Source organism: Acartia tonsa, chromosome 10 (assembly GCF_053477335.1).
Source record: "Acartia tonsa isolate MP-2025a chromosome 10, ASM5347733v1, whole genome shotgun sequence".
In the NCBI taxonomy this organism is placed as follows: Eukaryota; Metazoa; Arthropoda; class Copepoda; order Calanoida; family Acartiidae; genus Acartia; species Acartia tonsa.
Window position 1 is genome coordinate 43,437,433 of NC_137269.1, and position 26,554 is coordinate 43,463,986.

General features: G+C 32.4%; 2 protein-coding genes across 2 annotated transcripts; both read right to left on the bottom strand.

The window, feature by feature from the left end:
- Positions 1–1,830: 1,830 nt before the first annotated feature.
- LOC145330101 (uncharacterized) lies at positions 1,831–6,915 on the bottom strand. Its single transcript, XM_080174685.1, has 6 exons — positions 6,773–6,915; positions 6,242–6,560; positions 5,976–6,115; positions 5,629–5,857; positions 4,852–5,403; positions 1,831–4,755 (listed from the first exon to the last, which is right to left on the bottom strand). The coding sequence occupies exons 1-6, from the start codon at positions 6,896–6,898 to the stop codon at positions 4,133–4,135; spliced, it is 1,989 nt and encodes a 662-aa protein (XP_080030811.1). The 5' UTR covers positions 6,899–6,915; the 3' UTR covers positions 1,831–4,132.
- A 1,946-nt stretch (positions 6,916–8,861) lies between these two features.
- Positions 8,862–13,136, bottom strand: LOC145330826 (uncharacterized). The gene has a single exon (XM_080175490.1). The coding sequence runs from the start codon at positions 9,459–9,461 to the stop codon at positions 8,862–8,864; it is 600 nt and encodes a 199-aa protein (XP_080031616.1). The 5' UTR covers positions 9,462–13,136.
- Positions 13,137–26,554: the final 13,418 nt, after the last annotated feature.

Consider the following 26,554-nt stretch of genomic DNA (forward strand, 5'->3'; position numbering starts at 1 on the left):
ACTTGTAAAATAGATTTTTAACAAAAACTTTCTCAAATCTAGCATTTTTTTGCTGTAATTATTCCAAATATCTCAGTTAAGCTTTAACTTTATTTTTAAATTTAACCCAGATACCTTCTTTGAAGTAAAGGTAATTTGTTAAGGCTCTTTATCTCATAATATAGTTGACAAGGACATACATTCACACATTTTAGTAAAGTATCTAAAGGGATAAGACAATAGCCAATAAATTGATGTTTATCCCAATGATGATACACAAAATTGCCTATCCTATTGATTTAAATTAGTGGTTGACGCATTTAAACACTCAACTTAATAAACCAATCAATTCAAATTCAATAGAAATCCCCAAAGTTGTTAAGCCAACGAATAAGAAAAGGTTATTATAAAACTTTGGGAACTAGTGTAATAAACAGTCCAATGCCCCCCCCCCCCCCCCTTCTCTGGATTTCAATCAAGAATGTTTGTGAGACATTAAAAAAATTAAGTTTAACTTGTGTTGTACCGAGAGTACTGTAGTATTTTCAGCCAATCAGAAGGCTGAATCAGCCCAACAACCAATCACAGCTGAGCTTGTATTAGTTTTATTTGTTTCTGCTATGATTTTATGCTTACAAACGCAAATTAAACCGAATTTTCTTCAGAGATTTTGACTAAGAAATGTGGTGTTTTAAAGTTTTTTTTAAGGCTTCAAATTTGGGGTATTTGGTCTGTTTGTGGCAGTCTTTCAGCAGTTGTATTTCTTGCAGGCTTCCTTTAATACTTTGGAGACTTTAGTGAATTTTGATTGGATTGTTTATTATGTTGAGTGTTCAAACGTTTCAACCACTAATTTTAGAATTTGTAATTTTATGTATCATCATTAAGTATGTACATCAATTTATCGGCAATTGTCTTACCCATTTAAATCCCTAATAAAGACAAACATGACATGATAAGAATTGTCCGTGCCCCTGGTTGCGCTCATAAAACGCTCAATTTCTTTTGACAAAGATAAAAGCGAAAACATGTAGTTAAACATTGACAAATTTAGAACATGTATAGGACATTTTGATTTTTGTTTTGATTCTAAATATAATTCTATGAATCAATAAATAAATGTATTGATACATCCCCTTAATAGCAAGGACCCTATAGCCAGCAGACAAAAATTTATTTTATTAAACTTTGCTTATTCAATAAGGCTTTATTGAAATTTTGTGTGTAATTTTCATTGTTATGATTCCTGAAACTGCATATGCTATCAGCTGATTTCAATGACCCAATACAAAACAAGTGTTAGGTCACCCTTCAACACTCCACTGACCCAGGGATCTAAAGGGATCTTATGGCCAATGAATTGATGTACGTACATCCCCAATGATGATATATAAAATTACCCCTTCTGTAGATTATAATTATTAATTGAAACATTTGGACACTCAACTTAATGAACAAACCAATCAAAATTCAATATAATTTTCCAAAGTTGTAAAGCAAACGAATAAGGAAAGGTTGATATAAAATTTGGGAACCAGTGTAATAAACATCCAAATGCCCCCTCCCTCCCTGCCACAGACTAACAATTTTACCGACAAACTAATTTATTTCCGAGCTAAGTTTTTTTTCTTGTAGCGCTGAACTTTTATAAGCTAAATTACCTTTTTTACTCCCATTAAAGTATTCCAGCCTTTTCAAGCAAAATGACATGTTTAAAGAGTTATAGGGATTGGTCAAGGGAAAATATTTTTTTTGTTATTTTTTATTTATTAGAAATTCTTCAATATTTTTTTTTGTCAATTTAGATCTCCAAATTAACTGAAATTTTTGAGTCTTCCTTTCATGCAATGATGTGTCTACTAGATATTTTAAATATTAACTATTCTAAACCCTAAACGTATCGTATTTCGAGTAAATTTGGAAGGGAATTTAGACATATGAAAATATTGAAATTGGGGAATATTTATATACGTGTGCAAGAATTCTATTTCAAAAATAGGATATTAATTCCCCTCTCACTTCGTTCAAAAATACATCCCTATTTCTATTTTTCTAAATATTCAAATTTCTTAATATTTATATACGAAGTACTTGGTAAATAAATAGAAGATTTTGAAAAATAATAAATTTTTACGTTTTATATTTCTATTTCGAAATAAATCACGCAATCTTAAATTAAGTATGTTCGTTAAACAATTCCGAAATAAAATTTACTAGATATATTAGACTTTTAGGTTCTTTCTATGAAATTAATGTGATGACATAATTTCCTTACTCCAAAAAGTCTACCTGTTAAGAATACGACATTTTAGACGTCTTACTTTTTTCATTGCTTTTTTTACAGGGTAAAATAAAAATTCTTCCTAATATTAAAAAAGGATAATTTTGCATTACGTAAAAAAAGTATATAACGATAATGAAATATATTAAAGTTAACTTATAATAGTTTGTAATTGTATTTGTAACAATATATTTATAGATTCCCTGTTATTTGATATCATCCGTTTCCGGTGTATGCTGTTATATCAGGGATAAATATATACACAAAAATTCCTCCAACAAATTTTTATTATTTACCGTGGTCAAAACATATTAAAAAATCTTATTTTAAAAAATGTAAATATAACGAAATAAATTATATTGAAGTTTCTAATTACCCATGTACATTTCTACCTCGTGCACCTCGTGCACACACACACAGTTCTTCAGTCCTTATTTGAATTTCAGAGTGTATTGACACGTCATACTACGCGTTAGTTAGATACAAAGAAAAGTGAAAAATAATAAAAAATTAATATTCAATGTGAAAACTTCAAATGGAATTATATTAATACAATAAAATAAAGTGATAAATATTATTTGCATAGTTATAAAAAAAAAGAAGAAAGAAACAAAGTCTTAGTCAAGTGTCAACACAAGAAGATCTAATTCTGTACTGTCGTCCGAAAAAAATTATTGTAGTCTATTGTTTTGAGTGAATGTCATAAGAGTACATACACGTCAAAATAATAGGCTATGTTTTCTATTTCGGAAGGCAGTACACATAATCATTTACTGTATATTAAGGTAAGGATTTTGTAATAATTTGTAAATATAAAGTGATAAGTCTGTTCGTTATAACTTAATTATTCTTATTTTGCCTTTTGGTAATTTCAATTTTAAACGCACAGATTTTATACTGTGAATAATTCGGCAAGCTCCATACTTTGTTTTTAATTATGTTTATTTTTTATTTTTTTATATCGTTCCAAAATTACAAAGTATCGGGTGTGTTTTATCGATAAGTCTTACCTAAAAATATTGAATCCCTGTGTTCGAAAAGAATTTCCGTGCATTTTTTTACGTCGTTCAGAACGGCTCGGCTCCACATTAGGTTAAAGTGAGTTTTTACAGTAATAATATGATTTAACGGTCTATTTCCTTAAATTAAACTTAAAAACCATATGTTACCAAATATACACACATCCGCAGCCGTATTTCTAGATTCGGCTCCGCGTTTTTTTTGCGTTGAAACTCGGTTTTAAATGTACGCTCATATTAAACCTGATTATCAAGCTGTTTTTAAACAAATTTACTTACAATTTTGCTTAGACTCTTATATATTCGCATTCTGATAATTCAGTTCTGACATTAATGTCCGTATTTTTTTTACATTTTAACAACAAATTTTTATGTGACCTAATTATCCGATTGGTCTGATTTTTGGTTTACTGATGTTTGAATGTACAATAATATAAGCGAAGCGGCAAGTACGCATTTTTTATTTTTTTCCATCACCCTTTAATTGAAATTCAAATTTATTTTTGGATATTTAGTATTTACTTTCATTTGATGTCCAACTTATTTACTCTAGAACCTCGAGCAAGAGACCATCCACGCATAAAGACACAAGACAAGTATGATTTGAGTAATGTTTTTGGCTTCGCTACTTATTGATTATTCATCCTTGTTAAATTAAATAACAATACTGCCAAAAAAAAAATATATCAATAAACAGTTTTTTGGGTTTTATTACAACATTTATTTTATAATGGTAATGATACAGATATTTAAAAAACACAAAATTATTTCATTAAATTATTTGTTTTACTTTACTTCTACTTTATTTCTTTCCAACATAATTAATATGATAAACATATTTACAAGAATTATTTCACTTTTCCAGTTCCTTGGTTGCTGTCTTCTTGGTAACTTTTACCTGCCTATCCCAAAATGCTTGGGACTTCTTGGGGACTAGCTTGTTCATCTTCAAGAACATGATGGCGTGGATGGTTTCTTTCTCTAGGTTATACCGCCTCGATGAGTAAACTAATTTGAGGTGTGAGAAAATTCTCTCACACCTCGCATTAGAAACAGGTAAGTTGTTGAAGTTGGTCATCAAACTGACAAGTCCAGGTGGATAACATATCTTCTCTGCAACATGTTCATACCTGGCAGTAAGCATCCTGTGGGTTGCGGTCATTGCTCCTTGTTTGTACAGTTTCTGGCGTTCTTCAACATCGAAATCCTTGGACTTAGATTTTTTGACTTTCGCAATTTCCTCCTTTATCTTAGCGACTTCACGTTGGTAACCGTATGTCAAGGCATGCAACTTGGATTCTTCTATGTTACTCCAATCCTTCAGCCCAGCTTTCAGGTGTTTCTTCATGACGTCCAGGGGATCCTTCTGTTTGTCACGTTGTTCTTTCTTTTTCTTCTTGGCTGCTGCTTGAGCCTGAATTTCTTTGAACTCTTGTTGTTTGTTCCAAAACATCTTTTGGATGGGTGTCATCATGCCTGTAATACATAAATATAATTAATAAAAATGATAATTGAATTATTTAACTAATGTTATTATTATTATCTATTTTAATTAATATTGTATATCTTTACCTGTGGGAGGTGCAGTTTCTGGAGATTCGTACTCGTCAGCTTCGGAATCCTCATTGTCGGCATCCGCATTAGCTCTACGCAGGTCGGCCTCTTCATCTGCCTTTTCTTCAGGACTTAGGTTGGCTCTCAGTGAGATTCGGTGTAGCCGTTCACCCAACAACCTACAATTTTTGGGTGCTTGTTGTAAAATTGTTTTTGCTTCATCCTGTGTCACCGTATAGCTTTGTGTGCCACTCGCAATCATTTCCAAATGACTGCGTGACAGGGGGTGTAGGTAGAGACAGACTTGCCATCCTGCATTAGTACGGACAATCTTGTTAACTCTCAGGTGAAGGAACTTGAATACACGTCTAGCGAATAAGTTGCCAGGCATACTTGTCCGTAGGGTAAAGAACACCGTATCCAGCATGGTGAACATCTGGACGATTGTGGCCTCATGGGCTTGTGCAGGAATTGTCAGCATGGTATCCACACACTCCAACACTTCCAGGACTTCTCTGAGGGCAAGAACCTGGTCAGGTGTTGGCCACAGATTGTCAAACTTCTTGTTGACTAAAATAAAAATTAAAAATTAAAAATTAATTCTATTGATATATACAGTTCTAATTTTTAATTAAGGGAACGAGAGAAGAAATAATTTATTTAGTTTAAATTTTAATAAACTTCTATTTGTTACCTTTCTCTTTTGTTTAATTAAGGGACAGAGAGAAATTTAAATTGGTAATTTTGTTAGTTTTAAATTGTTGTTAAAATTATAATTAACTTTTTTGGGTTTACCTTTCTGATCCTGCACGGATTTTTTCACCTTCTGAAGTAGTGGTTTGTTGTCAAACAACTCTAAGAACCGCTTTATCATGTTCATTCTGGAGCTCCATCTCGTCTCCACGTATCTGGTAAGCATACGTTGTCCACTCTCTACCAAAATGCGACGCAGCTTCTTGTTATTCATAATTTTACTGACCAGCTTTGCCAGGTTAATTATGGTTCTGTTGTACCCCTTCCCTTTCTAAAAAAATATAATATTTGTTAATTTTCACGTTTTTGTATAATTTATTATTTAACTTTTTAAGTTACTGTATAAGTTATTTAGTTGGTTCTATTAATCATTTAATTAATTTACTTACAACTTTGGCAGCCTGCTTCAACGCCAACTCCACTTGGTGGTTGAGGCAAACACCTCCCACTATAAGTCCACATTTCTGCTCATCACATTTCATTGTTCTTTGGATGTTCTCTTCTATTAGTTTCCCGAAATTTGTGATTGCTGAAAAGAAATAATTTAATAAATTAATATAATTTAGTTAAATGCATTTCGTGAAACTACCCCTGTAAATCATTAAATGTAATTCATTGAATTTTTTGGGAATGAATTTAATTTAACTTTACTTACCCTCTCTTTGTTGTGGATCTTTGATGGCGATGGACCTGTAGAAAATCGCACTTGATATGCCGCCATCGCCGCCATCGCCTTGTCTTGTTCCTGCCAGGGTTTCTTCATCTCCATCCTGACCCTCACCTTCGGCTTCTACAACACCATCCTCAACCTCATCTAAATCTTCTATAAACAAATCCAACGGGATTTCATCTTCACTATCAGCCTCAGGTGTGTCTTCCTTATCACTATCATCATCACTGACTCCCTCATGGTTCATGAAACTTGTATACTCTGTGGGGGTTTTCCCGTGCTCTTCATTGAGTATCTTGACGGACTAAAGAATGAAAAATAAATTAATGATTTACTTTCTAATGGTATTGTTTTATAATATTAATTCTCGTATTCATTCAAATATTCATCTAAAAAAACTGGTTTTATCTTACAATTGTACATTTTACATCCGCGGAAAGCCATTTAAAATACGATGCGAGAAAAAACTATTAAATAGTTATGATTTTATAATTATAATTTATAATTTTTCATTACCTTTACACAGTTGGCAGCCGAGTCGGATGTGGAGCTGAGAAGTTGATAATGCTCAAGCCCAAACCTTTTCAACAGTTCTTCGAAATATTCGTAGATGCTGCGGCCGGAAGCATCGGGTTTAGGCATCTAAACATAAGTAATTAATCAAATTATCATTTAGGTATTTGTGGTCATTCTAAATTTCTAAGAATTAATTTTAAACTTATACCTGTTCACAGGCGAGCAACAATTCTTTGGGACCGTCTGCATCGGTATAGTTTGCAGTTACTGAAAAATTAGTAATTCTTTTATATTATTCATTCATAATAGTTTACTTTACTTTATTTAATTCAGGTTATGTAGCTGCTGCAGTTGTAATTGCATTAATAAATAATAATAGTTTATTTATTTTATTTAGGTTACCTGCAATGAAGTCGGTGTGGTGAACATTGCCGAAGTCGAAGGAAAGGTGCACACCTGCGGAAACAAAGATAATATTGATTATTTAAAATAATTAAATATTAACATTTTTTCCGCAGGTGTGCACCTTTCCTTCGATTTCGGCAATGTACACACCCGCGGAAGTGAAGATAATTTAAATTAATTATTTGTTATTTCTTTCAGATTTTGAAATTATTTAGTAATGTTTTAGTTTATAAATTATAATACTTAATAGTTAATAGTTATTAATACCTTTATTTTCTAAAATCTTCTTGAAGGATTCCATGTAATACTTGTGCTGCCCCTGCAGCCAGTTATGAAGCTGTTTGCTGGTGGGTGCATCCTGCTTCTTGCCTTTCTCAAGTAAACCGACCTGCTTGGCGACGATATGGTCAAAGGCATTGGCATCCATATCCTTAAAGCGAATTTTTTAAAGTTAGTATGTTTTTCAACCTATTTTTAAAAAATACACTATTCTAACTGACATGAAGATATATTTCGATTTTAGCAATCATTTTCAATTAATTTTGTTTAAAAAAATATAGGTATGAGACATTAGATAACAGCAAATATGATCAAAAATATTAAACATACATTTACCTTAAAGCGAAGGAAACTTTCATTATTAACCAGTTTTCCTGTTATGATTGATGATAATATCTGTGATAATATCATTTCATATGTTTTAAGTTTTAAAAACATTCTTTCGCAAGGAAGGGAAATTTAAATTTTTTTAAAAAGGGTCAACTAAATAACATGACACGGATATGAAGCAAAATTGTAAGTGAATTAGTTGGAAGACTCTAATTGCAATAAAACCTACTCTTTTTGAATAAAACAAATATACAAAGTTTTTACTTTTTAATTCGTTCGTTCTTTAAGACAGATAGCTATTTCTTTCATAGTTAAACGGCTCCTCGGGGCTAAAAAAACTGGTTTTAATAATTAAGTTAAAATTAAAACTATTAGAAACTATTTTTTGAAGCGAAGCTATTTCTGATTTATTTACATAAAAACTGATTTATTTAAATAAAGCGGAAAGCTGTCTATAATACGATGCGATAAATCTCTATTTTTGAAGCGAAGCTATTTCATAATTAAGTTTAATAGGATGTCTGTTAATCTCTCTCTACCAAAGGATCTCAAATTGAAATCTGAATCTATTTATATTCATTTCTATCCACCAATAAGAAAATTCTATAATACGATGCGATAAATAGCTATTTTTTGAAGCGAAGCTATTTCATAATTAAGTTTTTTAAAAATCATTTCTCTTTTTTACCAGAATCGATATAAATGCGATATAATTAATATATCCGAAGTTCCTAATCCAAACACAAGTATTATTAACTGATTTTTTTGACATGCAACTCTATAATTAAATAAATCATTACCAGAATCGTTTTGAAAGTGTCTAATAAAATTGAATCTAAAGACTATCCACCAAAAATGAATATAAAAAGCTATTTTGAGTTTCTATCACATTTATTTTTTACAATATCACGCAAAAGTTATTTTTATAATATTTACAATTTAATTTCAATATAGTTATTTAAGTTTCTATTTACAATACAATTACAAATAGTTATATATATAGTTAATGACTAATGTTAATTAAGTTATTAATAATTACAATATAGTTACTTAATATAGTTACAGTATATACATATTAATTAAATTGCTGTACAATATAAATGGTATTATTTTGCTGCTGAGGCATGGGGATATGCTGTCCATTTATTACAATAAAATAATTGTTGTTGTTGATCGTTATATTATTTTCAACAACATTCCCCACACCTCGCGGTCCTGGAGGTCCTGGAGGGCCTGGAGGTCCGCCCGCTGGTCCTTGTGGTCCTTGTGGTCCTTGTGGTCCAGGTTGGCCTTCTGGTCCAGGTGCTCCGGGTTGCCCCCTTGCCCCACGAAGGCCTCTTTGACCCCTAGGTCCCATTGGACCAACTGGACCTCCAGGGGGTCCTTGCGGACCAACATCACCCCTCGGTCCCCGTGGTCCTGGAACTGCTGCCGCTGGCGGTGGAGGAACTGGTCCCGCTGGCGGTGGAGGAACTGGTCCCGCTGGCGGTGGAGGAACTGGTCCCGCTGGAGGATCTGGAACTGCTGCCGCTGGAGGAACTGGAACTGCTGGCTGACCACCATGATGTACTATGTGGTCGCCCAGGATATGCAGGTTCCCCGCTATATTTGCGGCAGCGTTTGCTCTTGCTTGACGATTAGCCGCCGCAAGAGCTTGCCTCCTGGTTACAGGCATGTTGATGAATATAAATATGTTGATGAATATAAATATGAATATAAATTTATAAAATGAAGAATGAATAAAATTACTGGCGTAGAGTAGACTGTTGAATGAATTTGATGCTGACTGGAATAAAGATTAGAATAAACTAAACTTTACTTGACCGGAACTGGGATATTTATATAAATCTCCGCCCCCTTTTCAGGTTAGTTGAGTTACGTTGTGTGAGTTGGTTTCTAAGTTACGAGAGTTACGATGGTTTTAACGTGGTTTTAAGATTTGAATTTTTATGATATAAAATATAAATTTATTAAGTATAACTATATATATAATCGTTTTACGTTAATACGTTAATACAGTTAATTTTTTCTTCCGGTCATCATACGACGTATTTGCGATGGTTTTAACGTGGTTTTAAGATTTTAAGTACTTTCCGGTCATACACTTAAAGCTTAAATAAGTCTTTACTATATTTTTGATAACTCTTACTCTTAGTAGAAATTATAATTGTACATACATCCTATATCCGTAAAATTGTGTTTAATACTATTTTAATATAATCTTGAAAAAATAATATTTGAAATAGAAATCATTTAAATTTATGAGAAAGAAAAATCTGTAAGAAATCGTTTTTACTTTCCGGTCATACACATATTATAAATGCAGGTGTTAAATTAAAACCTTATAAAAAGAGGGGAGAATTTCATTAGATTGGTAGTAATGGTTAGTTAGAAGGAGGGGTGGGGGAGGGAGATAAACAACAAGATTTAATTTCTCACGGAAATACATTTTGATTTTTGTCTGTCTATCTTTTATGTTGCTTCAGAAAATAGATATTTATCGCATCGTATTATAGACATAGACATATTATAGACATTTTCGTTTCTATTTATGTAAATAAATCAGAAATAGCTTCGCTTCAAAAGTTAGTTTCTATAGTTTTACTTTTAACATATTATAGACATTTTCGTTTTTATTTATGTAAATAAATCAGAAATAGCTTCGCTTCAAAAGTTAGTTTCTATAGGTTTACTTTTAACATATTATAGACATTTTCGTTTTTATTTATGTAAATAAATCAGAAATAGCTTCGCTTCAAAAGTTAGTTTCTATAGTTTTACTTTTAACATATTATAGACATTTTCGTTTTTATTTATGTAAATAAATCAGAAATAGCTTCGCTTCAAAAAATAGGTTCTATAGTACTTTTTTTACTTTTAACATATTATAGACATTTTCCGTGGATTTTAATTTTTAAAATATATCTTTAGTTTTTTTTTTCACAAAGCCGTAATTTGTCGATATAAGTCGATTTAATTTTTTATTAAAAAAAATAGATATCATTCTAGAAATCTACATACAAAGAAATAAAAACTTGACTTAAGTACTCGTTTTTATGGTAAATAAAAATATCGTCTGTACTTTCCTAGGAGTTTTATGAAGGCTTTTTGACCAATTATACAAAGATATGATGATAGTAACCAAATTTAGATAATCACTTTAATAATTTTAGTTCTTTCTTTTTGTCTGTCTATCTTTTATTAAATACAAATCGTAAAATTCGGAATAACTATATACGGTTTTTTTGGACTTCAGTTGAAAGAAATCGTTTTTACTTTCCGGTCATACGCTTATAATACGATGTGATAATTTGATAAATATCTATTTTTTGAATTAAATTTATCGCCTGGACAGACATACTTACAAAGCTATGTTCATATATATTTAAGATTTGAGATTAGTTTGTTTCCCTTCAGTATTTTATTTTTTTTGGAGCGAAGCTATTTCATAATTAAGTTTTTTAAAATTTTTATAGACATTTTTCCGTGCATTTTAAATTTGTTTCAATTTTCCCATAATTACTAAAATAAAAGAATAATGTCAGTTTGATAATAAAAGTACTCGTTTTTATGGTAAATAAAATTAACATATCTTCGCGCCTTAATCGCTGTACAATATTTATTTTTGGGGGGGGGGGCGGGGAGGAAAAATTTATGTCACCTGATTAAGGAAGGGAAACTGGAAGGGTCAACTTAACTGAACTCACATGAGAAATATGAGATCTTCAAGTTCATACAGAACAATAATTTTCTATAATTAGGGTCAGTTTGTCCGTCGACTATTTGTCGACTATTCTGAACTATTTAAGTGTTTGTGTTATTATCCGTTTGTTATACAGTTTCAGAAATCGTTTTAATCTTACAGAACAATAGCTTTTTTATAATTAGGGCTGGTCAATCTCCGTAAGAAAGCGGATAGCTTTTTTCATTTCTGGTAATGTAGGCATTTGCTTCCTGTATCCGTTTGTCATAAAGTTTCAGTACTAGTTTTTATGGATGTTTTAATCCTTGTTAATATTCCCCAATATACAAGGTATATTGATAAAAGCGTTTTTTTTGGGGGGGGGGGGGAACATTTATGACCGCATAAAGCTAAGGGTCAACTCATGATACAGGAAATATGAGACCTTAGAGAACAAGGACAAATCGTTACAATTTACAAAACTAACTCCAATCCAAATAAAATAAAAATATTTATTTTCATTTTATTTAAGTCAACATAGTTTATTTATTTATTTAGATTATTTATTTCATTAAAGTAAAAAAAGTTATGATTATTGTTTTGTTAGTATGTTAGGTTAAATAATAAATTAGTACATATTACTTGAGTTAGAATGATTAATACATTATTTAATGGTTATTGGTGGTTTATTTTTTAACTTTTCTTTCACTTTATGATATTAGCAAGTTTGATATATGGTTGAGTTGAAATGTAGAAGACAGTAAGCAGGGTGGAGGGTTGGATAATGTAGGGTGTTGGATCTTTGGAAGGTGGATTATTATAGAGTAGATACGCTGAAAGCCTGAAACAAAAAATCTTAAGTCTTAACAGCTATGTGAGGGGGGGGGGTGGTAATTTATCTATCCTTTACAACCCTCTCACATACTCACACGACAATACAAATACACATAATAAATACTAGGATATGACAATGAAAGAAAAATCGAGATTTTTGGAATAAAGAAAGGGGAGAATAAATTATTTAAAAGTCTTATCTATTATACAAATTTTATATCTAAGTTTTCATATTTATTGAATTGTTTACAAGTAAAACTGATATGGTTCTGATATCGCAAAAACCAATCAACCAATATTATTTTTTTATAATTCATTCTAAAAAAATAAAAAAAACTCATCAATATTTAATTTTTAAAGTTTTCATATTTATTGAATTGTTTAAAAGTAAAACTGATATGGTTCTGAGTTCTGATATCGCAAAAACCAATCAACCAATATTATTTTTTTTATAATTCATTCTATAAAAATAAAAAACTCATCAATATTTAATTTTTAAAAAAAATTGTATAAAAAGTAAAAAAAACACTGAGAAAATATTAGGTGTAGAGGTTTCGTGTTTTTTCTAGACAGCCATATTGGCTATTTTTCCAAATTTTGACGAAACGAAAAAATTTATTGGAAAATATCAGTAAATATTAACTTTCAGGATCGTATAAATTTAGAAAAGATTTTAATATTTAGGTTTCCTGTCCAAATTCAACCCTTTCCCTAATTGTTATAAACGTCTTTGGACAGTTAGAAACTAGGGGGAATATTAAAGAAATATTGACCCGACAGTTTCAAATTTCCATCGTCTAAGATCTATTGAATAAATTTCTAGTAGACATATGTCTGCTTTCATGCAGGGGCGTCCGAGCTTTTTTTTTTGGGGGGGGGGGTAAAAATATTTGAAGGGGGGGGGTAATTTGCCCCCCCCCCCTAAATTTTTACCCCGGGTGTAAAATTTGCTTAGGGGGGGGGGGGGGTAATTACCCCCCCTGAAATCTGTTGGCAGGGGTAAATTTAGTTTACCCCCCCCAAAATTTACCCCCGGGGTAAAATTTTTTGGGGGAGGTAATTTAAATTTTATGAAATATATAGTATTAAAATTTTTTTATTAGAGATTTTTTATTTTGGGGGGGGGTATTTACCCCCCCCATAATTGTTTTGGGGGGGGTAAATACCCCCTCCTAAATGGTTGGGGGTGCCTACGGCACCCCCAGGGTAAGGGTAAATTTTAAATGGGGGGGGGGTAATCGCCCCATTACCCCACCCCCTTGGACGTCTATGCTTTCATGGGAAGGTTTTATGCTATCTTTTAAAATCTAAGTTCTAGGGTGGGTATAGGGTAATTTTTACATTCCCCCCTCTAAATGCAGGGCCTCTGAATGCGAGGGGCGTGTTTATCTAAAGACATTAGGATATAATTTTCTACTTAAATTTTTTCCATTTAAACAAATAAAAAAGTGTTTTATGTTTTACATGTTAATCATGGAGGCAATTGTTTTTTTTGGTAATTGTTGCTTATCACTATATTACTGAATATCTCAAAGGGTTTTTCAAAGGGGGTGGAAGGGAGGGGTGTAAGGTTGATCCATTCATTTTCTTTAATTGTCTTTGTAAAACTGGGCTTCCATTAAAACGTAACGTGTATAAAATCAGGGAGGGAGGGTATATTGGGATGTTTATTATATTAGTCACCAAAGTTCTATTATAAAGTTTTCTTATTTACTTTCGAGACTGTTATTGCATTATGATTTATTGGTTCATTAGGTTGACTGCAAAACGTTTTAACAACTAATTTTAATCTATAAAAGGGGTAATTTTGTGTTTTGTCATTCGGGATGTACATCAATTTTCTGCCTATTTCTTATCCCTTCAGATCCCTGATATGAAAAATAAGTTAGAGACGGGAACGCATAATCACCAATATAATTCAATTCAAATATAAATTTTTAGAAGAACAGTAACTCTAAATTGGAATTCATGTACTTGTACGTACGTCAGTAGATAAAGATGTCATAGCTTTTTATTTTAGATGAAAGAGTTACAAATTTCCCCACAAATCAAAATTTTTTACCTAGCTCGCCCTCCAAAAAATTATCACAGAGATTGAATTTACATTGAAAGGGTATAAACCAAGGTTTTTATGTGGGGTTTTAGAACTTTTTGACTAGAAATACAAACCCCCCCCCCCCCCCCCAATCATTACACAATTAAAATTGTTGTATATTTTTATCTCTGTTGCTGAATAAAATGACCTTAAATTGATTTACTGGGGCATAGTTTTGTGCCAATATGTATTAAAGTTTCCACTATGGCTTCGAAACAGATAAATATCCGCTTGATTAGAACCGGTTCTCAGCCATAGGATCGTAATACAGACAATTTTCCACCAATATCAAAATGAAAATTATAATTTTCTTTATTATTACGTAATTCATTGGTTTTTAATTAGTTAAGTAACATAAGATCACAAATACAAATTGTTGAAAATATAAAATTAAAAAATTATTTACAAATACTACATAAAATTTATTTTCAGTATATTTCACGTGTAAATTGATACCAGTTTTATAAGCACGGGACTTTTGCCCTTTAGGTCTAAATATTTAGCTGTAATTAGCCAGCATGTCAGCCAGCCGCTATTTTTTCGGCATTTTGAAGCCGCCAGCCCTATATTTACAATGATAACAGGGACGTAGGACTGGAAATTAAAATGGTACCCAAAGTTTAATAAACATATAATATAATTTTGATTGGTGGATTCCAACTCAATAGCGCAAAAATCGATGATTTTAATCTATAGAAGGAGTATTTTTTTTTATTGTCATTGGAGAAATACATCAAAAATATCGTTTACGAAGATACAAACAGTATAGAACTTACACACATTTTTATTGGATCTAGTAAGTGTGACATAAAGCAATTAATTGTCCCCCCCCCCCTCTCCTAACTCTCACAACTAACTTCCAGTAATCCGTTTTTATCTCCCCTTGTTTTAATTTTCTCTGTCTTCCTTAATGGACTAATTACAAATGATATAATTTTTATGTCAAGCTTGTCCCAGTTTTAAAGCTAGTTTTTATTCCTATTTTAGTAAGGATTATCTTTAGGTTAAGTCTAACCATCTGTACCATGATAAGCATTTTCCAGCTTCGAAATAACAATAGCACAAAACCATCCAAGTAATTGATTTTAATCAAGAAAATAGCATAAATCCACCTCAGACCCCATGTTAAGCTCCCTAATTAAAATTGAGAACTCAATCAGTTCAGTAATAAGCGATATCTCAACCGACAAACCATAAATCTTACTATTTTTAATTAAAAAAAAATTTAGTTTTTTTCATTACATAAAATTACAATTAAAAACTGGTATTGTTGGCCCGCCCCATTTTTCCTCTCTGTCGTTCCAACACATAATTAGGGGGACAGGGTTATGTAATCTTCTTATAATATTTGTGTACTAACGGCTACGCCCCTAGAGGCACTTAAGAAGTGCGGAGATGTATTAGATAACCCTATTGTTTTATCTTAAAAAAAAATTATTTTTAGTTTAAAAAAGAAAAAAAAATTTTGGAGGGGGAGGATTTTTTCCCAGGGGCGATTTCTTTTGGGAGGGTGGTGGTACCCCCTCCAAAATAGTTGTAAACCTTCCCAGGGCCTATGGGAAGCTATCCTGTATAAGAGATCGGTTAGTGAGATCCTTCTGTACATACAAAAAAACATGGGGTAAAGAGAGTGGATGGGGGGTTCGTAATTTTAGCCAGGTACATGATAATCTCTTGTAAGATCCGAGTAATGACCAATTAGCCTAGATTTTATAAATATTGTCATCCTTGTTTTTCTAGCAGCACTATGAAGTAATATAATTGATAAAATTAATGACTCCAATAACTTCAACTTAATTAATGTCAATTAATCTTTTTTCATCTCATTCTCTCCCACTCTCTCTCTCTCTCTCCCTCTCTCTCTCTCTCTCTATCTCTCTCTCTCTCTCTCTCTCTCTCTCTTCTTTCCTTTCTGCTCTTGTCGCATTAAAGCAGGGATTTCAAGGGATCAACTATAAATGGGTGTGCAGTGCATTCCCACTGATATTTAACAAAATTATGATCATGGAAAGAAAACGAAGTAGTGGGTTTCCTCGTTTTTTCACATTACCTGTTCTCCTATTACTAGCCCCTGTATTAGGATCTAACCCTGCGGGGCAATCATTAACATTTACCTAACCTAAATCAAAAGCTACTGTGAAAATACGACGAAACCCGCTACTTAGTTTTCTTCCAAAATTATCTCATCTGTGAATTAAAATTATTGTTTGAAATGTTAGGACCAAATAATTAAGGTGAAATAAAAGTACCCAAAGTATTTAATTCAATCAATGAGAAAACGTGTTTAATTTACAGTCCAATGTCCCTTTCCTCCCTGCATTTAATAGTGTGGATATTAAAATAATTACTGTTAACTAGAGTGGTTTATCAACTGTTTGTTGAATGCGAAGCTTTTCAATAGTTATGGCCCCTAAAAATGCCCCCCCCCCCCCCTAAAAAAAAGCTTGGACGTCTATGAATATGATATCTAATTAATACGAAATATTTGTACATTATTTTTACTACAATATAAATTCAACAAATTTGTCAATGAAGTTACAATCAATCCTGTGTTAGTAAGCATTTTTGACACAAATTGTGCGATAAATAGTGTTTGAGCAAAACTATTAAAAGCATCATATTTCAATAAATGTTCATCCTTGCTTATTTTTAATTCCCTATCTTTGGCTACAAGTGTTAACATGCTAATTTGAATATACTCATCATTTTGGTATACAGGAAAATGTATATTAAACAGATAGAAGTTTTTCTTAAAAAAAAATGAAATCTGGCTTGCCATCATTGTAATAATGGTCTAGAAATAAAGCAAGACAATGCATAAAATATCTAGGGAAGTAGCATTCCATAATTGAGTGATCAGTATCTGCTTTTTTATTACATTTTAAACAAAGATTATTATCCAATAGATTCATTTCATACAGTTTATTTCTACTTATAAGAGTACGATTAAATTGCTCAAAAAGAAAACTTTTACATTAGGTAGCGACAGAATATAATTATCTAATTGATTTCAATCCCTCTATGAAGAATCCTGTAGCGATTAGGTTTGAAAAAGGGAAATGTGTAAACTATTACTATTTACTAGTGGCTACGACCCTAGCCAAAGGTTCTGTGTAATCGAAGGGACACAAAAAGGGGTTAGAAAAATAGTTTAACCCATCTAAATATTTAAATCTGAAAATAGAATAGTCTAAAACCATCGGGAACTATATGAAGCTTACCTAAACTAGAGAATTCAATCAGTTTAATAATTATTGAGATTTTAAGCTCCAGACAAAAAAGGATTTTTATTTCAAAATTGTATTCTTTGCAATTTGACATAAATGATAAAATTGTCTTATTATTCAATAAAACTTGACAAAACTAAGATTTTTAATTACAGGGACTATCTATTCATCTCTACTATATCCATATCATTTCATTACCCTGACTGTTAAAGCGACAGAAGAATTCTAGTTTATGTCCGACGCAATATTTTAAAATAAATTATCCTTTTAGACTATTTACTAATTTTGCCTGTAAAATACCGTCAAATTGGCCAATTCAGATTCAGAAAAACTTTTCCATAAAGTTTTTGCGGTTGCTATATTTGTATTATATTATGAAAAGAATCAGTTATAAAATGAATTTTTCCAGATATTTTCAATAAATCATTAAAAATTATATGTTATGTAGATTTTCTGAGGCTTAAGATTTTAATAACTACTGAACTGATTGAGTTCTACATATTTGGGGAAGCTTCAAAAAGGTACCAGGATGGTTTTAGGCTATTTTTTTCAAACTTAGACTACATGGCTCCTCATGCTAGGGACATTGCCACTAATTTTTATACTATGCTCTGATAGAAAAAAAACCCTAAACTAATATTCGACATTTTAAAGCCTATAAAACGTAGACCAATACTAACAGCTGTAAAGCAGCTTCTCAAAATAACAGCTTTTTAAAAAGAAAAGTACCAAAATCATGAAAACTAAAAAATGTAGCGACTGACGCATTTTAACATTCTAATCAGAGTTGGGCCAGAGTGCAGGGATCTTAGGGGATAAGACAATAAACGATTTATTTTATGTTCATTCATGTAAATTCACGTAGATTAATATTATTGGTTGAAAAGTTTGAAACTACTAATTGTAAACCATCTAATCAAAATTAAATAATGGTACTTAAAGTGTTTGTCCAATGGCCCCTTCCCTACCTGGCCAGAATCACACATTCTTACAAGTCATTTTTATTTTTGAAAAAAAATTAACGTAAATTAGCACTATTTTATATTATGAGAATATTTTTTTACTATGGATGTCCCAAGATTTTCAATAATAGTTCTTTATTCCAAATTACTGTTGATATTTTATCTACATTTTTAAATTTTTTTCTCATATGAAGATAATGGTTCTAGATAATTGACTCAAATTAGAATTAAAGTCGCTACACTAAGACTTTTCGATGGGTTTCAATAAATTTTACAGTATGGCTTCGAAACCGATTCTAACCCATACTGAAAAATCATGTTTAACAGACAAATTTCTTCGAATAATAAAATAAAAATCATAAAATTAATACAAGTTTTGCAGGCCAGGCCCTTCGTTCCCTTGGGTATAACAAAACTGGTATTAATCTTAGATTTTTTTAATATATGCGAAAAGCTGTCTTTAATACTTCTTCTTATTTAATAATTTATTCTTTTAAGAACAAACTATACATAATTAAATCACATATTAATTTAAAGGAACTATCATACATTTAAATTAAAAAAAAACATTAAGCTAACTACACAGTAATAATGGAGTTAAAAATTGTAATTAGTAAATTGTCAAAATATATGACATTGGACCCGCTAGGCTTCGGGTAGGGTGAGGGGGCTACTCACAATGGGCTATAGTGTGTACAAACATATAGCATTCATCATTATTTTTTTTCATTAAATACTGGATATTAATGTTTATGGTAAACATATACCAAAACAAATAATAATGTTCCCATGTTACTCTGCATGGGCAGACATATGAAAATAATAATGATAATCAACAAGATAATAGATTTGTAGTTAAATATATTTATGTTATTCTTCAAGTAGATATGTTCTTCAAATTGATGTAGTCAAGATTCCACGGAAATAAATTTAAAGGAAGCCTGCAAGAAATACCACGCTTTAACTGCTGAAAGACTGCCACAAGTAGACCAAATACCCCAAATTTGAAGCCTTCAGCTTCTATAACAAAAAAGTTCTAGGCATTTTAAAATGACATTTTATGTACATAGAAATTTTGAAAGAATTGCAATGCTCATGTTGAAAACTTTGAAATTAAACTACGTGGCCTAGAAACAAAATTATAAGCTTATTTTTGTCATAAATTTAGGTTTTCAGTAACTAATTATATTTTTACAATAAAAATACCCATTTTTATAGTCAAAATCATTAAAAAAAATTAAGTTTTACTTGCGTTGTACCAAATGTACTGTAGCCAATCAGAAGGCTGAATCAGCTTAACAACCAATCACAGCTAAGCTTGTATTAGTTTACCCCTTTGTTTCCGCTATGATTTTCGTTTTAAAATGCAATCTAAATTGAATTTTTTTCATAGATTTTGACTATGAAATGTGGTGTTTTTATTGTAAAAATGTAATCAGTTACAGGCAATCTAAGTTTCTGACAAAGATAAGTTAATACTTTTGTGCAGGGTTCGGAAGCCGCGCTATCAGCCGCGCGGCTGCGGCTGCGGCTGAATCCTAATTTGCGGCTGCGGCTGACGTGGCTGAGGCTTATAGTTATGGAAGTGGCTGAGGCTGAGAGTGGCTGAGGCTTAGTGCGGCTGAGAGTGGCTGCGGCTGAATGCGGCTGAGGCTTAATAAGAATTGGGGTGGCTGAGGCTTACAGTGGCTTAATTGGAATTTTGTGGCTGAGGCTTACAGTGGCTGAGGGTGGCTGAGGCTTACAGTGGCTGAAAGATTTGTGGCTGAGGCTGCGGCTTACTGAAAGCCGCGCGGCTCAGAGCGGCTGCAACTTACAGTGGCTGATTGGAAAATTAAGCCGCGCGGCTGAGTAAGGCTGAGGCTGAGAGTGGCTGATAACATAACTAAGCCTTGCGGCTGATTCTGAGGCTGCAGCTTACTGAAAGCCGTGCGGCTGAGGCTGTGGCTGAATTAAATTCAGCCGCGCAGCTGAATGCGGCTGCGGCTGAATACAATATTAAGCCTTGCGGCTGATCTTATGGTTGATTATAAAATAAGCTTTGCAGCTGAGGCTTCGGCTAAATTGGATTTTTTAAATGCATTCTAGGACATTTTTTGGAGAGTTGAGGGTGGTTAGGGGTTGTGAGAATAGGAGTGGAGGGAAGAGGGGGGAGGACAGCAGGATTTTTTTCAATGTTTGATTCAGAATTAGTACCCAAATTTTATACTGGTACCCAAAGTTTTATACTGGTACCCAAAGTTTTATTCAAGTACCCAACGTTTTAAACTAGTACCCAAAGTTTTATACTGGTACCCAAAATTATATACTAGTACTCAAATTTTATTCAGGTACCCAAAGCTTTATTCTAGTACCCAAAGTTTTATACTGGTACTCGAAGTTTTATACTGGTACCCAAAGTTTTAGTCTGGTACCCAAAGTTTTATAATGGTACCCAAAGTTTTATAATGGTACCCAAAGTTTTAGACTAGTACTCCAATTTTATTCTGGTATCCAAAGTTTTATACTGATACCAAAAGTCTTATACTAGAACCCAAAGTTTTATTCTGGTACCCAAAGTTTTATACTGGTACCCAAATTTTACTGGTAACCAAAGTTTTATACTGGTACACAAAGTTTTATACTGGTACCCAAAGTTTTATACTAGTACCTAAAATTTTATACTGGTACCCAAAGTTTTATTCTGGTACCCAAAGTTTTATACTGGTACTCAAAGTTTTATACTGGTACCCAAAATTATATACTAGTACTCAAATTTTATTCTGGTACCCAAAGTTTTATTCTAATACCCAAAGTTGTATACTGGTACTCAAAGTTTTATACTGGTACCCAAAGTTTTAGTCTGGTACCCAAAGTTTTTATACAGGTACCCAAAGTTTTAGACTAGTACTTAAATTTTATTCTGGTATCCAAAGTTTTATACTGGTACACAAAGTTTTATACTGGTACCCAAAGTTTTATACTGGTACCCAAAGTTTTTTACTAGAACCCAAAGTTTTATACTGGTACCCAAAGTTTTATACTAGTACCCAAATTTTACTGGCAACCAAAGTTTTATACTGGTACCCAAAGTTTTATACTGGTACCCAAAATTTTATACTGGTACCCAAATTTTTATTCTGGTACCCAAAGTTTTATACTGGTACCCAAAGTTTTATACTGGTACCCAAAGTTTTATACTAGTACCCAAAGTTTTATAATGGTACCCAAAGTTTTATTCTGGTACCCAAAGTTTTAAACTGGTACCCAAAGTTTTATACTGGTACCCAAAGTTTTATACTGGTACCCAAAATTTCATTCTGGTACCCAAAGTTTTATACTGGTACCAAAAGTTTTATACCAGAACCCAAAGTTTTATACTGGTACCCAAATTTTACTGGTAACCAAAGTTTTATACTGAACACAAAGTTTTATACTGGTACCCAAAGTTTTATACTGGTACCCAAATTTTTATACTGGTACCCAAAGTTTTATTCTGGTACCCAAAGTTTTATACTGGTACCCAAAGTTTTATACTGGTACCCAAAGTTTTATACTGGTACCCAAAATTTTATACTGATACCCAAAGTTTTATTCTGGTACCCAAAGTTTTATACTGATACCCAAAGCTTTATACTGGTACCCATGACAAATGTAATGACGCAGTGCAAAGCCGAGAGTTGAACCTATCAACTCCCAGACAACGAGCGGATACGCTACATGTTGAGCCACGGTCGAGGGCTTCTATGACACTACTTGATTACTTCGTACGGGCGGGATCGCAGTCCAGAACCTTATCGACTTGATGTACTGTCCAGGTCCTGGTCCAGCAATCCAGGAGAACTAAGGATAACTGTAACGCACCCTTCTCTGTCCAAGCACCCAAGGATATTAGGCTAAGTAACATCCATCAGACAATCAACTCTCTGTGATGCACGACCTTTGTCTGAGAAGTCCCAACTGTGCATGGTAACGAGTTGCACCTGTTTTGGGCCAAGGCATTCCCCCTACTCTAACTATTTATGTCGCAGATCTGACATAGCAGCAGTAGGAACCACTTTTAACGTCTTTAGTTATGACGCGGTGTCGGCCCGAAATTCGAACCTGTCCCCTTCCTGACGACAAGCGGATGCGCTACGTGTTTAGCCACGGTCGCGGGTCTCTATGACACTAACTTCAGGTCCACTAAACCTAGATAACTAAGGGAACCATATCTTTCCTTTTCTATATTAGTTTAAGTAACACTTACTTTTAATTGAACTACCTGCCTGAAAGTTCTAACTGTTCGTGGTAATGAGTTACATCTGTTTATGAGTCAAGGAATTCCTCCTACTCCAACTTTACATGTTGCACACCTGGCATAGCAGCAGTAGGAACCATTTAACGTCTTCAGTTTTAACGCAGTGTCTGGCCAAGATTCGAACCTATTACCTTCATGATGAGAAGCAAATGCGCTACATGTTAAGCCATGGTACGCAGGTTACATTAGTCCTAAAAATAATCGTCTTTAAAATGCTTATCATATGTACACTTGCAATAAATGTATTTGTCATAAAAACTTACCTCCTATGAAAAATGTTTTTATTACAAACGTGCTTTTTATTACAACTAGCGGCTACGCCCCTAGAGGCCTCACTTTTTTTGGGGGGGGGGGGGGAATTTTTCATTTTTAGTGGGGGTTGGGGGTGTCCTACCCTCCAAGAAAATAGTTATAAACCTTTCCAGGACCTATGAGAAGCTACCCTGTTAAGGAGAACCCGATCGGTTCAGTTGTTAGCGAGATCCTTCGGTACAAACAAACACACAAACACACAGACACACAAACATCCTGTTACTTTAGTGTACGGATTATTTATGTGACAAGTATAATTTTTATGACAAATTTTATATGTCAAATAATCTTAATGAAAAGTGTACTTATGAAGTTATGACAAGTGATATATTGACAAAAAATACTAAACTATGGGTAAAAATGTTCTTATCTTAAATATTGATGCTGATAGGGGACTCGAACCCATGAACTCCCCAACAAACAAGCAAAGATGAAACAACTCAGCCATATCTCCGGGGTGTTCATGTGTAAGAATATATTATAATCTACTAAAAACACTGTTGTCACCCTCCCTCAAAATAGTGATTAACCTTCTAATAACCTATGAGAAGCTACCCTGTAAAGGAGAACCATAGCAGTTCAGCGGTTAGCAAGATCCTTTTGTACAGACAAACAAACAAAAAAACAGATAGACATCCTGTTATTTTATTATGAGGATACATCTAAATTTATCAGTAGCACACAGACAACGGAGGCGAGCAGACGTCTTCATGTGTTTCCTGTGAAGATTGATTTTTTTTCAATCTTACCCTTACAGTCAGCTTAGTGCAAACATGGGTTGAAAATGTATGGGTACCCAAACCAATTCGTGTGTTGTGAACATTTACCATCAAACAAAAAAAATCTGCAATATACAACAAAAACAGTGAAGCCACCTTTTTTTGTCCTGCAAAAAAAATTCCTTCAAATAAAGCTTGTTTGTAAGATGATATTATTATCATCCCCCTGCCTCCTTTCATCCCCAAGATACAAGGTGACCCAAGCTAACCGCTGCGCTGTACAACACCCCAAACATTCACAATGGGAATTTCTAGGAACTAAACAAATTATGCTGAGGATACAGATTTGTTGGATGCTACTCATTATTTATCCTCTGGCTACTACTCAGGCTATTGGTGTCTGCCATTAATTAAAATGAGTAAAAGGCATCCTTTATTGGATGTATTGCGTTGGGCTGCAGACGACATGTTATCGTTTCTGGCATCTTCAATTTAAATTTTCCGCCAAAATAGTATGACAGATGAAAACAGCATTGTACAAACTGTAAATAGAAACAATAGCAAAGCAATGGTTTATACATCTTCAATCAATGTTTCAATTTAGTGACAATTTATCTAAGATATCGAGTAGAAACTGTAACAAACTGCAAAGTATAGAGATATCTGTGTATCTAATTATTATCAATCTATGTAACACTCCTAACTGAATATTATTGATGTTTTATCATTATTGTTGTGTTTATATTATTCACCTGTTTCTAACTATTTGCATTATATGTGCTATCATGTTTTTAACTATATTATAACATTGTGTCCACAGTTTTGTCCACTGTGAGTATCTATATATAGACAATGAGAACGTTATTAATTGACATATATCATTAACTTTTAACACGTATGTATAACTTCTCGGCGTTACTAACCCCTTAGCTATTTAATATTTGGTGTTGTATTAAATAGCTATTAATTATTGCACAGTAATTTTATGTTTATGTAGAATGTTCATGATTTTTATTTTAATATGTATGATATTTTTTCCAAAAGTTGAAATATATCATTTTAAAACAAAAACAAACATCTAAATTTACATAATCACTAACAAATTTATATTATATAAATGATCCTTTGTGGACTAGAGGTAGCGTGTGTTTTATAATTTTACTTTTCCTTAATTGGCTAATGAATGCGAGTTCTAGTCCCTTTAAAAACAAATTGAGAAATATAGCTTTTTCTAAGGTTTTAACAGACTGTTGTTAAATATATATATATATATAAAACAGTTTTCGCCATTATTTAGCAAAATCTCAGAAAGTTAAAATTATATTTTGTGTGTTTAGGTTGATTCGATCTAGTATCCTCGGGATATGATTTTAAAAGTAAAAGAATAATGTAAAGTTTAACATTGTGCTACAATGCTGAAACTATTTAGTTCTCAAATTTAAATAATGACTTTAAAAAATTTAAATCTTGTTTGCTCTCTTTTAACACATTACAAAATCTTATTAACAATCTCATCAACTTATATAAAATCTCAATATTGTAATAGTTATTTATCGCATCATATTATAGACAGAATTCCGCTGATAGTAAATTGAAAAATTATAAGTTTAATTCCGGTTTTGTTAGCTCAAATGGGCCAAAGGTACGAGCTAATAAAACTGGTATAATATTATCATTATATTATTCGTAGAAACTTGTCCAGAATACTATACGATATATATATTTTTTTAGTATGGCTTAGAGCCGATTCTAATCCAACGGATATTGATCGGTGGCGAAGTCATACTGGTAATCATATTATGCCTTTGGAAACTTTTAAAATTGGGAGGGAGGACGTGCGGGTACTATGAACTATAATAGACTTAATAATTTTGGTACATCACCAATGGCGATACATAAAATTACCCCTTCTGTAGATTACAATTAGTGGCAGAAACATTTGGACACTCAACTTAATGAACTAACCAATTTAATTCAACTAAAATCCCCAAAGTTGTTAAGCCAAGGAATAAGAAAATTTTAATATAATCGTTCTTAATAGATAATGCATACAAATACTAGAAATAATATAATATGTATAACTTTTTTCGCATATCTTTCAATGTCTCTCATAGCTCACTCATAAAGCATTAACGGCTACCTTCTTACGTTGCAGGTTCAAACCCAACCTAGAGTTGGAAGTTACTATTTAGTAAATATTTTTTTGCATATTACATATAAAGGACAATTTATTGCATTTTACAGACCTTTTTTTAACCAACTTTTAAAAGTAAAATACATCGCTGTTTAATTTGTTTTGTTAGAAAACTATATTAGGTTAATTTTTGTTCAAAATAAACACACACACCCTCCCCCTCCCCCCTCCCCAAATCCTAATTTAATTGATTATTTTCATTAATTTAAAAATACTATATGAAAAATGAAATATGTATAAATCTATTTTTTTGCATAACTTTTTTAGTGTCTCTCATCAACCACAAAGTATTAAATACATTTAAAATTGAAGAAATATCTAAGTAGGAGAAGCAAAATTATATAGAACATGTATTGCGTACCTAAACGGAAAAATAATAGAGAAGCTACGATATAACTTGAGTATCACAAAAGCTGATTGCCCCCCCTGAGGTTTGAACTCACGGTCCCTGGTTTACGAGACGA